Here is a 16,190-nt window from a genome sequence, read left to right as displayed (position 1 = left end):
TCCTGCAGTCCGCTGCAGAGGTTCTCGCCCAGCCGCAGTGAGTACTTGGTGGATGTTGATGACAAGGTGTTGAATCAGGAAGTGGCTCTGTCCCAATGCCAGTGTGGGAAAGCCTTGCAAGCAGGTGTCACCGTGATAGTTTACTTTCAATTGGGGCTAGTCACTTATTTGAAATACGTTTTTTAACTGTCAATCTAATACATGCTGGCTTTAAAATAGTCAAACAATGCAGAAGTACATATGGTACAAACTGGAAGTTTCCTCCACCCCACCCCCACTCCTCCCCGAGGATCACAGCTAAGAGTCTGATGAGCGCCCTTGTGCCGCCTGGAGTACATACACGCCATGGCAAGTAGCTAATGATGAATAAACAGGCTTCTTCCAGACTGGGAATCCAGAACATGAGTTTGAGAAGATGCACCTCAGCTGATCAGGGCTGTGGTTGACTCCAGATCTCTGGTCTCCTTAGTGTAGCTGTCAAATGTAGCTGAGGGGAGCAGAAACATCCACTTTCTCTGCTACTGAGCCCACCCCTGTTCCATTAACTGCTATCATCAAAACTAGGCTTCGACAAGAAAAAATGATGCATTTCTTCCAAAAATAAAAAACTAAAAGAAAACAAAAGGTGCTGGTGTGATCTACAGCTGGGAAAGGCGTGTGATGTAGTATCACCTGCCCCCCTTAAACACAATGGCCCAGACCCTTAGCCTCTTTAAGGCCCTAGATTTAGAATAATCTTTATCATCTGGCCGAAAGGTAAATTTCACATGAACCAGATGCTTTTCCATACCAACTCTCTCTCCTTCGGGGCATTCTGCGGCAAGTGCTCATTTCATATCAGATGGTGAACTTGGTAGCTGTCACTTATTTTGTGAAAAGTTGGCTCGTAAAATAAAACACCTAACAATACAACACTTAATAACATGGATAATCATCAGTGCAAATCAAATCGGTTTCCTCGACTTTTATTGAGCCTTCGCCTCTCTGACCTGATACAAGGACATGAGGTAAAGGTTGTGAACACTGAAAGGTCAAGTAAAGCAACAATAATAAGTACTAATAAAAATAATAATTAATAAAAACATATTTAGCACCTATATATCATAGCAGAGACTCTATGCTAATTAAATGCCTACCTATGTTGTCTTTTCTCCCTACCTATATTGTTACAAAATGTATAGAATTTGCAAGTTTGAGATATTCATCATTTCAGGTAGATGAGAGAGACTGAGAGAGGTTCAGTAATTTGCCCAGTCGTGACACCAGTGAGTAAGAGCACTGGGCTTGGAATTTGCAACTCTGATCCATTGATGGTGGCCTGCAGTGGCTGAGGACTTCGGTACTATGTCCAGGCATGGACGGAAAGAGTGTCAGGATTGGTTAGCCATGAGTATCTGCCTGGGTGGGGGGCGGCAGAACATAAGCTGCATGTTTGTCTCTTGCATCACAGTGTCTCACAAAATGATGCTACTTAGGGAGGAAAAATATCACCTCTCTTAGAGTGTATTTTGGTAAAGTATCACAATCTGAGGGCCCAGTACCCAGTTACAATAAAAAGCCACGTGATTCCGAAGCATCCATTGGCTGAGATGTGCCAGGGACAGAGCTCCTGGCTTCCCACAAATAACAATCATCCCATTGGCCACACAGCTCCCAGTGGCTCCCCAGCAGTAGCATTGTCACATCCCAACAAAGCGGCTTTGCCACAGACACAGAAGCCCCATGGCTGGCACCGACAGTTTCCCTGAGAAATGCACTGTCTTCTGTTGCCAGTCGGCCTTATTGTTCAGAGTTGAGAGAGTGAGGCTTATGTCCACATGTGGGACAATAACGTGTTCTATATTCTTGTTGTCAGCAATGTTCTGGGTCACCGTGATACCTAAGCTTTCAAGTCTGCAAGTCTGCAATGCTCTGAAGTGACCTTTTCGCAGCCTGCCCCTCATACTTGAAGACATATTTGTCCCTAATCAAATAGCACTTCCTCCGAAGTCTTCCAGGACCACCATTATCACCAGAAGCAGAATTGGCTTATGGATTCTCATCACCCCAGCATCTAGGACAGTGCTAATGAATCTTTAACAACGGAAAGAATAAGTTAAACTCTGCTGACTTTTAAGAAATTGGATGTAGTTAAACTACAGTGATATTTGTGATCCAGGAAGATGAAAAGATGGTAACTATTCCAAACATACTTTCCTTGGATCTACTCTGGTTACGTGCAAAGAACACAGTCTAGCGGCAAAACATAGTAGAAGGAGGGCTTTGCTTCCTGGGCACGTTGGGCTTCGGTGCACAGGGAGAGACGTGCTCTGTAAATTGTGCTCATGCTTCTGAAAAGTCACACACGTGGGGCTAATGAGCAGAGACTGATACATGTTCGAAGTGTGTCATTTGTGTGTTTCTTTGCTTTTGGTGTGTACAAAAGTCATTGGTGTATCTCCCGCTGGTCTGTGAAAACTAAATATTCGATATAGTAACTAGTTCACCAGCAGGGTCTATGACTAGATGCATTTTAAGTCTACTGAACATCAAATCGTGTGTGTTGTGTCTGCTGGGATGCAAGTAATAGAAAGCAAAACTCCAAATGGCTTAGACAAGAAGGAAGCTTTATCTCACGAACAAGAAATCTTGAGATGGGGTCACTGAATGATTAATTCGGCACCATAGTCACATCTTGAAGGACTGTTTTGCCATCCTCTCTGAGTTAGCTTTGTTCTCAAGGTAGCTCCCTCATGGTTGCAGGTGCTGCAGCTCTTCCAGGTAACACATGGTAAGGAGCAAGGGAACTTTCCCCCAAAGACCCAAGCAGCCTTCTCCTCATATCGCATTGGCCAGAACTGGGTCAGTGCCTATCATAACAAATCACTGGGAAGGGAAATGGGAGTACTAAAACTGGCTTAAGCAATTAAGATGTACTCCAAAATTGAAGATAAAGTCAACTTCCTTGGGAGAATCTGAACTAAACCAGAATTAATTTAGTATGGAGAGAGAGGAGGGCACTTGGCTCCTGAATAGGGAACCAACCAACCGTGTCGGCTGCAAATGCTCAGTGGAGAGGCCACATTCATATCTGTGTACTACCTTTCAAGTGCCCAATATGCTGATACCCTTAAGGCGACTTCATAGTAAAAATTATCCATTATCTGGTAAGGGAAAGATAAAACGTACATTCAGATAAGACAGAAAAGCCTCCATTACCTGACTTCACCAGTGAAATTCAACTCCCCACTTCTAAATCAGGACAGTTCCTTGACTGCAAAGACTAGGTCCCTCTGTCGGGAGAGGGCATTTCTTTAAAAAAGGCAGTGAGAGGGAGACCGCCGTAGAGCGAATATGGGAGAAAAGCTCCCCGAGAAGAGGAAACATATGTAAAGACCCTGAAACAAAACTGATTGGATCTGAAAGTGCTAGAGTGTTTGGCTAACAGTGAGCAGGAAGAGGATCACAGGAGGTGAGGGTGGAAGTGCTGGAGACGGGCCCTTAGAGCCAGGTAGGTCTAGGTCGTGGGAAGGAATTGGGGGTTTCATTCTAAGTGCAGTGGGGGGCCACTTGCAGGGTTAAACAGGATCTACAATTATAAAGTGACACCAATAGCCCCATGCAGGATCCTTTTAAATGTGGAAAGAGTGAACCTCATGTAATGTAGGCTGTGTGTCCTTATAGACAGTTGCTGGGAAATCCACTCCATTACCCCGGCTCTACACAAAGCTGATCTTTTGTTTTAGTGCTGAATGCATGTTCACGAACAGGACAGCCTAGTGGAATGACTCATTCCGGAGCAACTCGAAGACATTTTGACTAAAAGATGGTACTTTAAAGAGAAACAAAAGCTATTTACCAATTTGGTGATGTTGCCGCTCATTTCAGTAGTTATCCACTAGTTTATCTCCTAACTGACTTCTACACCCTTAGAAGAGAAACTGCCAGAAAGAGGGTGGGCAGGCACGTCTCCGCAGATGGCCAGCCAGCTTTCCCTTCAGCCTCCTGTGCGGTTTGCAAACTCTGAGGGATATGTCTACGGGGTTCAGCCATCATGGGGGCCACTCGTTCCAGTTGCCAAGCCCTTTTGCACTTCAGGTTACGCTGAGCTCAGCACATTCCAGAGCTCCATTTCCTTAGCAGTTCATTAATAAAAGTTTCATATGTCAGTGTACTTCTCAACAGTTTTTCATTTTGTCAACAGTCTTAGACAGCGCCACCGTCTATGTGGAGGCGAACACATGGCCAGACACTGAAAGACAGTGTTAGAGTGGTTCGTACATGGCTGTGGGGAGCTCTGAGGAGTGAGCCAGGATGGGCTTCCAGGAGGAAGTGACAGGAGAGCTAAGCCCTGAAGAGGCTTCTTCTGGCTTCTGTGAGAAAGACAAATTGGACAGTGGAAAGATGTAACCAAGGACAGTGGTGTAGAGGCTGCTGCGGGAGGGCCAAAGAGAGGCCAAGGAAGCCTGGGACATCCAGATGCAGAGAAAGAGCTGGCTGAAAGACATGAAAAGAAATATCTCAGAAATAGAGAGCCGGGGCAACGTGGAGAATAATTGGACATAGGACAGGACTGAGACAGTTCCGTGAGTTTTCAGTCAACCCTGTCTCCTCCCCAAGGTTTTTAAGCTGAAACATAGAGGTCACCAAAGTTCTTCAGGAGATCCTGTCCAGATGCATTCCTCCTTTCTGTGACCTCTTTTTGGAATGCTGATGAATAATAAGTGGAGTTATGTATGCTCTTCAGAATAAAGCCCTGAGTTTTATTACTCCTGTTCACAGAACATTTGAAGTTGCTTCTGGGTAAATGCAAATTATTGTGGTACATCTGTGCCTGTGTTCGGCCAGTGGCAGACAGCCTTCTCAGTATGGTTCGTGTCAGAAGTGAAGTTATTTTCGTAAATGTTGTTTCTCCTCTCTTTCCGTTTGCGAAGTATATCCGGTGCTGTCCGAACCGGTGCTTATATGGTGTACATTTTGATGACCAAAGGCCTGAAGCAGTCGGTTTGCGACCAGAGTTTTTACAATGGACCTGTCAGCAAATTCTGGGCTTACGCGTTCGTGCTAAGCAAAGCGCCTGAACTAGGTGAGTATCTTCTCTCCCTCCACTTCCTCCTCCGCCACCTAATTTACGGCTGCACACCCACAGTGTTTATTTAAAACAAACAATCCGGCCCTGGTTGATTGAGCACTGGCCTGTGAACCAAAGGGTCGCCAGTTCGATTCCCAGTCAGGGCACATGCCTGGGTTGCAGGCCAGGTCCCCAGTGGGGGGCACACAAGAGGCAACCACACACTGATGTTTCTCTCCCTCTCTTTCTCCTTCCCTTCCCCTCTTTCTAAAAATAAGTAGAATGTTTTTAAAAAATAAAACAAACAATTTGAAGGTCCTGCTTTGTTAGTTGCAGTAAAGTTACAGTTAATGACTAACTTCCACTATCTTTTCCTCTCTCCCCTCCCTCCTTTTAAATAACTGTACATTGTGTATATGAAGAGCAAAATACTGTACATAGAACATGCAGATTTCCAAACACTACTGTCTGTACACTTCCAGGGATCATAAAATGTGCACAGCCCCCTTGTGCACACATTATCTGGCCCATTATCAGCTCAGCTAATAGGAGAATATGAGGAAAAATTACCGGCGCGACTGTTTCCAAGTCCCGTACTAAAGCATACTTCCTTTTCTGAAGCGAGGGCTCAGACTAGGAAATGAAGCTTTTCATTTGGGTACCCTCATGTTCTCATTAACAAATGCTAAGGGCTGGTTTCTGGTGTTGTTTAATTTTAATCATCAAAGCGACTGGCACTAGGGAAGTGGAATGTACTTCACCTTTTAGAAACTAATTTAAAAAAACTGGTTATATATGTAGATTCCTAAGGGTTTTCCTCCAACTCTTAATGGGCTTCAATATAAGTATGGCGCCACGGGCTAGCAGAAGCAGTGGGAAACAAGTGGCAATGATTTGACATGACAGCCCCCTAGGAACATATCTTTATTGCCAGAGAAAGGGATCCGCCGGTGATAATAAGACCTGCGTTCACCCACGAGCAGAGCCAACCACTGCCTCACAAACTGGTACATATCTTTAGGGGAAGCCCGGCCATCCTCTTGGTTTCTTAATTTTTTATCTGGAATTAAGAATTGTGTGTATTAAGTTTAAAATATTTGTTTATAGAATGTGTTCCCTCTCCTCCCTAAACAGGGGGTTAAAGGTTATAATTTCATTATAAGCCACCTGCCTGCCGCATAAGGTACCAACAGTCTCTCTGTAAGGTACCCCTAGTTCATGTCCTGTATCTATTCACAAAGGGTACAAGGTCACTCTGACAGGTGTGTCGGCAACCCACTCACTTTCCTACGGGGGTGATACACCTGCTGCCTACAGGTAGTTGGCAATTGGTTTGAACTATTGGTGTGATTTTGTCTCCCCCTGCCACACACAGAGCCTGTGTAGCCTTCGAATGAAATGCATTGGTAGGGATTCATTCATTCATTCATTCATCCATCCACTCAATACATTTATGTTAAGCACCTACCAGATTTAGGTATGTAATAGGGGCTAGAATGGAATGGCTACATTACCTAAAAAGAAATTTATAATACGAATTTTATGAACTAGGCCCCAGGAGGCTTTTTTAAAAATATTTGAACTGGTGCAAAATCTTAGGCCAGAGAAGTGTTTTTCAAACCTGGAGTTATAGACAACGCCTGCAAGTCTGCAGGTATGTTCTCAAAGTTCTATGAGAATATTTTAATTTTGTGTGTTTAGTTGTAGATGAAATAAAAGATTATCTTGCCAGATACATTGCTTTCATAGCGATTCTTTTTTACTTAGATCCACAAGTTTCTGTATTAGATCACGTGGCCGCCCTGGGGTCGGTCTGAGGATGTGAGCGTGTCTTCTTTACCCATGAGGTTTCCTGGCATTTGTCTTTAGAAATAAATTTATACACTATTGTATGCCACTAACTTTTAATTTATGCCGTACAGTAAGTGTCCTTGTTCATTCCCCTACCGTTTTTGATAAAGAACTGACTGCAGATGTATGACTGCAGTAAATGCCTGAAACAGGTAACCCCCCCACACACACGCAATTCCTGAACACTTTCACGACTTACACCTTAACTACCCTCAACAGAGTTTTTTGTTTAATCGTAAATGGTGCCTCAGTGCATCTGGCTCTGAAGCCTCAAGTTGCGACAGAGCAGCCTCAGTCTTTGTTTCTAGAAGTGTCTTTACCCTGCAAGGGCAGCTTGTCTGTGTTCTGCATTTTCTCCTACTGTATTTGAGGGACTTAAGAATAAAAATGGGTCTTTCTACCGTTTGAAAGAATAATTTATTGAAGAGCCCCTCCAAGCGTTCCATACGTGTCCCTTTCCTTTGGATACATAACTAGACCTAGGCTCCTGCCCTCGGGACTTCTGTTCAGGTTGAAACCAAAGTTTTAGGAGGGCAGACCGAGTTAAGCTTCCTAGACTATCAGTGCAGCCTCAGAGGTATTCATGCTCTCATTCTCTGTCTTGTGAGAGTGTTGGTCCTGAGGATGCTAAGTCATCCCCCTGTCTTAATTCAGTCTAGGCCCCAGATTGCTCACGCTACTCCCCAGTGCAGACATTATAATTGGACGTGGGGTCTTCTGTCTTGAGCCCAGAGGGAGCCAGACTCCAATCCCTTGTGCCATTGGCTTGATAACCCCTTTCCTGTTGAATCCTCAACATACCCTAGTAGTGTGTCAATTGGATATCAAACAGTCCGTCCCCTCACCGTTACAACATGGGGCTGAAGTGCCGGCAGTGGGCTGAAGAGTGAGGCTAGTGAGTGACACAAATTCTTCGTGCAGTTTCAGGTCCATTACACAGATCTTTTCGTGGTCTGAGTGCCCTTTCTTCAACTTTCAAACATGACTTATTTTCTTCCAAGTACTCTGGAGCTCAGCTGATAATGGCCTCCCCAAGGTGAAGTGCCAAACAAAACAAATCCAAAAATCAGTTCCAACGTGTCTCGGAGGCAACCAGCCCCTGCCCTTGTTTAGTAAACATACTTGTTTTGGAAGTTAAATTCCTTCCCAGTTTTTTGCTCTTGGAAAACCTTGCCACTACCATTTAATTAAGATTTGTCCATTTGGATTATTTAGAACTTTTCTCATTTTAAGTCCTGAGTTCTGTTTTTTAATACTCTAAAATTCTGGACTCCCTCATGCCCACCAGAAAGAAAAGGTCTTGTGAGAGAAAAGAACATTTATTCCACGTTCAATACTGGAACTCTGTATTCTCCCCAAAACTTCTATGCCTATAGTTGTCACTAAACTTTTTTTTGGCAAAATATACGTAAAACTTACCATTTCTACGTGGGCAGGGCTACAGCATTAAGAATATATGCATTGCTGTACAATCATCACCACTGTCCTCCTTCAACACTTTTTTGTCTTCCCAGCTGCACCTCTCTGCTCATTAAACACCATCTCTCCATGTCCCCCTGCACGAAACTCCTAATAGCAAGGCAGTCGTTCTGTTTCCGCAGAAACCACCAAGCTCGTTTCAGTGAATTACAGGTTACAGTCTACTAGAACGAGAGAGGGGGAGACAGCCACCAACCTGCCTCGTGTGCCAGCGTCCTGGGGTGCCCACTGTTTGAATTACATTAAAACCTGCTGAGATTTGTTTTTGTTAAAACTTGGAAACATCTGCTCTGAGTCTAAGTCGTGGCTCAGTTGAGCTTGTCTTTGTTTTTGAAACTCTGACTCAGCAGAGCCCCAGCTAATTCTGTGAAGAACAACACAACCCTCCGTGACCACCCCACGTGGAGCAGCTGGTGGCTGTGTACCCCCTGGGGGTTTCCAAATGCTGAAGGGACACTTGGGAATAAAAACTCCATGCCCTACCTGCAGGCTGGCTGGCTCTCGACTGAAAATAGCTGAACCAAAGGTTCTAGAGACTGTGGTAGAGAGAACATAAACCGGGGGTGGCTAGACTAAGTGACATGGCTGAAAGGTTCAGGCATCAGAAGTCCCAAATACTTCACACTGAGCCAGAATCCTCTCCATAAGGCCCAGGGGACCTTCGGCTGAGAAGGATGAGTTGGCCAACATCGCATACACAGCCCCTATCGTTAACTTGCATTTCCAGGACACTGGAGCTTTTGACAGGCCTGTAAATACTGTAACTTGTGACAAATCAAAAGTGATAACATGTGGCTTCCCAGAGGGGAAAACACTGACTGCCAAAGTGGTGTGGCTGTTGCATCTCAGCTGCACTATCAGAAGGACCATGGCAGCCTCAGGGAGCCCTTCTGGAGGCCCCCAGTTTCCCCTCGTCCATGGGAAGCTCTCATTCTCTGGCCAGTGGCCTTCGTGGGGACAGTAACTTTGAGAGGGCATTGAAGTGGTACTCCCGAGAGGCTCCAGGGCCGTTATTGAAAGAGACTCATCTTCATCCTGCATAACCGTTCTGAAAAAAGATTCTTAAGTGAATTCAAATTAATTTTATTTTGAAGTTCTCATGACATGTTTTTCACCCCCACGTTCCCATGTTAAATGGAAACCCCTAGTGTGTCTCAGGTCAAACCCAAGACCCCCTCCCCCACTCACAGGAAAAACACTAAGTAATTTTCAATTCCAGAACTATACATTGCACTTTCCATTCACGTGAGGCCATCGTAATATGGTCACTGTGTTTTGTCTCCTGCCGTTCCCCTCACAGGGAAATTGTTCTCCCTCTCAATTAAATTGTTCTCTAGACCATAAAGTTTTAATATAAAAGTGATGATAGAGTTAAAATTAAATCTGTAAGACTTTAAAAGGATAAAATGCTTACTACTTTATGGCAAATAACTTTTATTACAATGTGATTGTGTGGATCTAAATTTGTTTCATCATACAATCCCTTGGACTTCTTTCTTTCCTCTGAGAACAAAAGTGGACTGGAAGCATGTGTCTGCCTGGCGGTCCACAGAGGAAAGGGAGGCCGGAGCAGTAATTACAGAGAGAGTGGATTTTGACGGGCACACGAAGTAGCACAGTTTAACACTAAGAAGGAGACCCAGGTCTCCTAACACTAGTTTTGTCCCTTAAGTATGCAAGTGAGAGTCGACCATCACCATTGGTCACTCTCAGCCTGTCTTATATTTATAGGCATAGTATGTCGGGTACCTCACAAGAGAGAAGAGGACTTCAAAGAAAAACTCTTTGTATCGTATAACAGGTTCAGAAATGCACTGGCAACTTTTCTATTCTAAACAAACATGAAGTAATGATGTTTAACAATTCAGTAGGGAAATAAGCTAATATCTACTACTAAATGGAATGGGGCCCCACCTGTATTGTTCCAGCTACCACCGTCTTTCCAAGGTCCAGCATTCATTGACCTTCCCTTGGACCAAACATTCTAGGGTGCCCTTGAAGTATAAGGGATAGTACAAGGATAAGTACTAAATCTCTTTGTGCTTAATTAAATTGCAGAGTAGGAGAGACCACCTACTTCTCCTTGTTATAGAAAAAGAAGTTTGAGTTCATTCACCAAAGCTCCTGAGAGATGTTGGTTGCACCGTACCTCAGAACCGCAGAGCTAGGAAAGAGAATGAAGCATTCGTTTGCATGAACCTTCTTTCTGTCCCACATCCCGAGTCTCTTCCCCTGTATTTGCACTTGTTAATGGAATTGGCTGAATTTGTTCTTTATCCATTTTTTACATGTGTTCCACAGGTTTTTTCAGAATTCCTAGACTTCTCAGAGAATCATTGCCGATGTGTAGCATCTGTCTCCCTGAGCATAATTCTGGTTTCTGTAATGCAGAATCCTTACCCTAGACACAGCAGTGTGTTTCTTCAAGGGGATAGTGCTTGTAAGATACTTGGTAGCTTCAGAGAGCTATTTCAAAGTTAGTTCCATAAAGATGTATGTCAGTCTCAGTGTTTTATCACTGGATTCACTGGTTTAATAAAACATTCCTATCGCCTTCTTCAGCAAGTATAGTAGAAGGTGACCTTTGTTCTCTTTTTCTGTTTTTGTCTTTTGCTTAAATTTTACTTTTCTAACTGCCATATGTCCAGGTATCACATTTTATAGGAAGCTTACAAAGATACGTTTTTAAAGGGTCCATTTGTCATGTACCAAAGAAAAACAGGTTACTGCTCCAGAGAGGCCTGAGAACACTGGGCTGGCAGTTAAACTCCGATCTGTTTCTCCTGATGGATAAGGGGTCCGAGACAAGTCAGGTCGCCCTGCAGTGTGGGTTGGAGTCGGACATCAGGCAACATTGTTACTAAAGTCCCTTCCAGATCAAAAATTAGTAAGGTTTTGTGCAAAACACCTTTTGGAAAGCAACATTTTTTGAGTTCTTACCCTGTGCTAAGAGGATCTATTGGTAATCAGTCAATCCTCAAGGTATTTCCAAGGTACTGTTATTATCCCCATTGTACAGATGAGGAAACTGGAGAATAGGGAGAATGAACAGCCTGCCCCATGTCACAGAGGCATCAATATCAGTCCAGGATTCTAACCCAGTCCACCCCACTCTTGAGGGCTAGGTCAAGGTACCTACTTTATCGTGTGAAATATAAAATACCATTATGTCACAGTCCAGGGGCTCATGTCCGTTCTTTCCCTGATTTGTTTTTCAGGAGATACAATATTCATTATTCTGAGGAAGCAGAAGCTGATCTTCCTGCACTGGTACCACCACATCACTGTGCTCCTGTACTCTTGGTACTCCTACAAGGACATGGTTGCTGGGGGTGGTTGGTTCATGACTATGAACTATAGCGTGCACGCCGTGATGTACTCGTACTACGCCTTGCGAGCAGCGGGTTTCCGAGTGTCCCGGAAGTTTGCCATGTTCATCACTTTGTTCCAGATCACTCAGATGTTGATGGGCTGTGTCATTAACTACCTGGTCTTCTACTGGATGCAGCATGACCAGTGTCACTCTCACTTTCAGAACATCTTCTGGTCCTCACTCATGTACCTCAGCTACCTTGTGCTCTTCTGCCACTTCTTCTTTGAGGCCTACATCGGCAAGATGAGGAAAACCACGAAGGCTGAATAGTGTTGGAACTGAGGAGGAAGCCATAGCTCAGGGTCATCAAGAAAAATCATAGACAAAAGAAAATGGCACAAGGAATCACATATGGTGCAGCTAAAACAAAACACATGAGCAAACACAAATCCCAAGGCAGCTTAGGGATAATTAGGTTGACATAACCCAGTAAGTTTATGATCCTTTTTGGGTGAGGACTCACTGAGTGCACCTCTATCTCAAAGGACCGCTGCTAGAAGAACCCATTTCCTCTTTATCTGTCAACTTTAAGACAAATGAGAGCAAAAGTGAGCCAGAGGCAGAGAGAGAGAAATTGAAGGCAAACTAAGGTTATTAACACTATGAAAAGTATTTACTAAGTGTTATATTTCTCTGAGGATGAAAGAAGTTTACTTAAAAACTGTGCGAGCACATGCACACACAATCTAATCTTTTTGACACTAAACTGGAGCCAATAGAATAGATAAAAATGGAAGAGACACAGGGTGTATATCTAGAACATTAATCCTTTTGCAAAACTTAAAGCCTTTTTAAGAAAGGTTAGTAGTTGTAGTCCCCTTGAGGAAAGATGTCTTAATCACCTCTTATGAAAACGGATATAAACAAGTACATTTCAACAGGTGTTTTTCTCTTAACAGCACAGCCTCAGGCTGGTGAGTTTGCCAAAACCAAACGGGGCACAATGTTCTTCCCAGGTTCTTCCTGGGAGGACGGAAACAATGCGGCCCAGTGCTGGAAGGAGCAGCTCCATCTCAGAGCATTTCTGGTAGTTTTATCAGTAATTTCTATTCTTAAATGAGATATGAAGCATTATCCTTGGTTCAGGTGCCTAGGCTTTTGAAACGAGTAAATATGGGATAGAAAAAGTGAAACTCGACCGAATGATTTGAAAATGGATACTGTAGTACATGTAAAAAGGTTCGATCCAATACCATTCTTGAGCTGAGAATGGGGGGAGAAGCAGGGGGGGAAGTGAGCTGAAGATCTTTACAATGTATACCCTTACCTATTTGACTTCACACATAGTCATAACTTTCCACATGAAAATCTGTGGTACGGTCTATATCTTCTATATTTTTGTGAATTTCAAAAAAAAAATCTGCAGGGCCCTTTCCTGATACTGAGTGAACCCCTGTGTTTCTGCATCATCTGCATTTGCTTCCGAAGCAATGTAGAGGTGTGTAAAGTGCCCTCTGCTGGTCAAGTGGAGATACTTCAACAAACGCTTCATGGGAAGTTTGGAACAGTCGACAACAAAGGGCCCCCTATAGACTTCTCGAAATTTTAAGTGATACAAAATACACATCATATTTTTGGCCAAATCAGAAGATATCTTTCCTGCTTCGAGTCAGCTTCAGAAATTTTTTAAAAAGGACTTTCACGCTGGAACTCAGAAAATCAGTTTATTAAGAGCCATATTCTTAAAAAAAAAAAAAGGTAGTTAATATATTATTGGTAATATTTCAGTCCTTTACAAGCCAAATAAATGTGTAAACATTCCTAGTATTTCAAAGAAACAATTATGTAAAGTTGTTCAGTGTGATATAATAGTATTCTAATTGGTTAAGTAGCTTAATGATTAGACAAACTAGTTGAGAAGATTAGGGGCTGCTCCACCGCGTTAGATTTTACACGTAGAGCCACATGTATGCACAAGTGTGGGATACACTGAATTTCAAGCCCAAATGAATAGAAACACATTTTCTGGCTAGCAGAAAAGAAACTGTTGTTTATCTTTCTTGCTTTATTTGAGAGTGTACAGTAAAAGGGATTTTTCAAATTATTTTTATATTATTTTAGCTTTAATTGTGCTGTCATTCATGAAACAGAGCTGTTCTGCTTCTCTGTCAGAGATGACAAGGGCTTTCTCAGCATCTCGTTTGTGTGTGGAGTTGAAAAGAATAAAGTTTTATTCCATTCTGTGTGAATGGTTTGAACAGTGAACAAAGAATCCATGCAAACCAAGTCACGACTGATAGACTGGGGTGGGGGGTGGGATGTGTGCAGGGAGGGGAGCTGTTACATCTGTGTTAAATTATTGTGAACAGTCCGATGTCTTGACATTGGTTCGTTGATAAGAAACAATTGAAGGAGGAATGTATTATTATTAGGGCAAAAGCTGAGGTGAGCTGAAAAGATAGGTCCTGCTGTAACAACTAATAGACCCTTACGATGAAAATAATGTTATTTTGAGCTTTGAAAATACATGATACTGTGCAATAAGCTTTTTTTTTTCTTATGACAGAAAATAAGCAGAATGATTAAACTGAGGAAAAGGTCAAATAACAGCTGAATTAAGTTTAATTGAAGGACCAGTTAGAGCTCATCTGGTTGATTTGATTTACTTATTTAATCCACTGATTTATCAATGACCGGTTAATGCAGGTTGAAGTGCGGAAGTGAGCATAAACCTTAGATTCTGAGCGGTTCCCAAGAACTTCCATTCTGATGTAGGTTCATACTTGTGTTCACTTGTGAGATCATTTAGAATTTGTGTTACAGGTTGAATATCTAATAAATAGTTTTTTTAATTAGCTAAATATATCTAAGGGCACTTTCAATGTTTATCATGGGAGGAGAAAAAACACATTTAAAAAATCTGGTATTACAGGCTCAGTACAATGTTTTTAACATCTCAGCCTATCTGCTTAATTACATCAAGATAGGAGGCTCTATCGCTAGCCCACAGCCAACCCGAAACCTACCAGAGAATTGACTGCCACAAAGACAATTCTGCTGTCAGTTAACATTCCAGAAAAATTTGGGCAGGCAAGTTTCTATAGCTGCCCAACTATGCTGCAATCAGTTATCTTTCTAGTGAAAATTTTTCACTGCATTCCAGTTACAGTATGGTGAAAACATTCCTGCATTTAAAAAAAAAAACCAACAAATCCTTTATTTCATATATAAGTACATGCAATTTGATAACTAGGTCTGAGTATCAACCGAAGCCTGTGAGTTTGCAATGAAAAGCATTCTAGTGAGAAATGCTCTATTCACAGAGCAGGAGGTTTTATCTGGACCTTCTAGCTTTACTAGTGAGAAAAGCAACTACTATACTATTTATACCCAGTGCCCGGCCAAAGTACCAAATGAATCATATATTGAGGTTATTGTTCCAGGAAATTTCTCCCATCCTTCTAATCACTTCATTACAAAAATTAGGAAAGGGGCAGTACACAAATACATACTGCTGAAGGGGTGAAAAGGATTGATTACATCTCTGTCGCTTAACCTCTGCAGATGTAGCTCTGCACTGAGTCAAAGAAACCTCATTTAAGTGGGGTTTTTGTAGAATTAAATGGAAGAGCACTTCCAGGAGAGAGATCCACAGAATTTAAAAATCAGATGCGGTACCGTCAGGAGATAAAACCTGTTGCAATAGAGCAACAAATCACCTGAAGTCAATTACACTGGAGTAGAATATTCCAGAAGTCTGGCCTCATTCCCAGACTGCTGAATTACCTGGGAGAGATAACGTGCTCAGGTTACTATCTTTTCTTTATTCTGGCAGAACAGCCCGTCCGCAGTGACTGTCACACGACTGAGTCAGCTTCCACACACCTGGGCTTTTTTCCAGTTTAGTTAATGATTGTTTAACACGGTTGTTGGATTGGCCACATGCTGATGCGAGAGAGTTGTAAGAGAGTGAAGATCGAATAGACTTTGCCTCCCAGAGTTCAGTGCTTTTGAGTTGTATGTGCATGGTCCATGTCTGTCTCTTTTAGAAATTTACTTCCCTGAAAAAGTTTCCATCCCAAAAAGTACAATTGTTTGAGAATTTCGTGATGAAAGCCCAGAACTTTCTGGTATCCCATTCTTTTTGTTTCCAGTGATAAACATTTTGTTACCAGTTTGGGATGATAATAGAGCCTATGTCCGAACTGTGAGTCGTTGTCTCCTGTGACTTATTAAAGTTGTCCTGTCCCTTTTATATTTATATACAACACTTGATTCTTTGTGCCTCAGACCCATTAACTCGAAGAGCTTTTGCTAAGAATGCACCACAGTAAAGTGAGAGCTGATAAAGCATCAATACTCTATTTCGTGGCGAAAATCAGTAGGAAGTGTTAGGTCCCAGTTTTCCAGGGAACCAACAGCCTCTCTGTGCTGGCACCCCATCCGTAAGCCAAACCCTCTCAGACTGAAAATTCAGGACTCATCCAGTGGGGGAGG

At 42.7% G+C, this 16,190-nt stretch overlaps 1 protein-coding gene across 1 annotated transcript in view; it reads left to right on the top strand.

The window, feature by feature from the left end:
* ELOVL6 (ELOVL fatty acid elongase 6) overlaps positions 1-15,902 on the top strand; it is a 127,318-nt gene extending 111,416 nt beyond the window's left edge. Inside the window, exons 4-5 of the mRNA XM_045187055.3 lie at positions 4,914-5,065; positions 11,599-15,902. Coding sequence (XP_045042990.2) covers positions 4,914-5,065; positions 11,599-12,023 — 577 coding nt within the window. The 3' untranslated portion in view covers positions 12,024-15,902. The remainder of the gene's footprint in view (positions 1-4,913; positions 5,066-11,598) is intronic.
* Positions 15,903-16,190: the final 288 nt, after the last annotated feature.

This window comes from Desmodus rotundus, chromosome 4, assembly GCF_022682495.2.
Source record: "Desmodus rotundus isolate HL8 chromosome 4, HLdesRot8A.1, whole genome shotgun sequence".
Taxonomy (NCBI): Eukaryota; Metazoa; Chordata; class Mammalia; order Chiroptera; family Phyllostomidae; genus Desmodus; species Desmodus rotundus.
The sequence above is the reverse complement of the archived record's forward strand: the minus strand, read 5'-3'. Positions and strand labels throughout refer to the sequence as shown.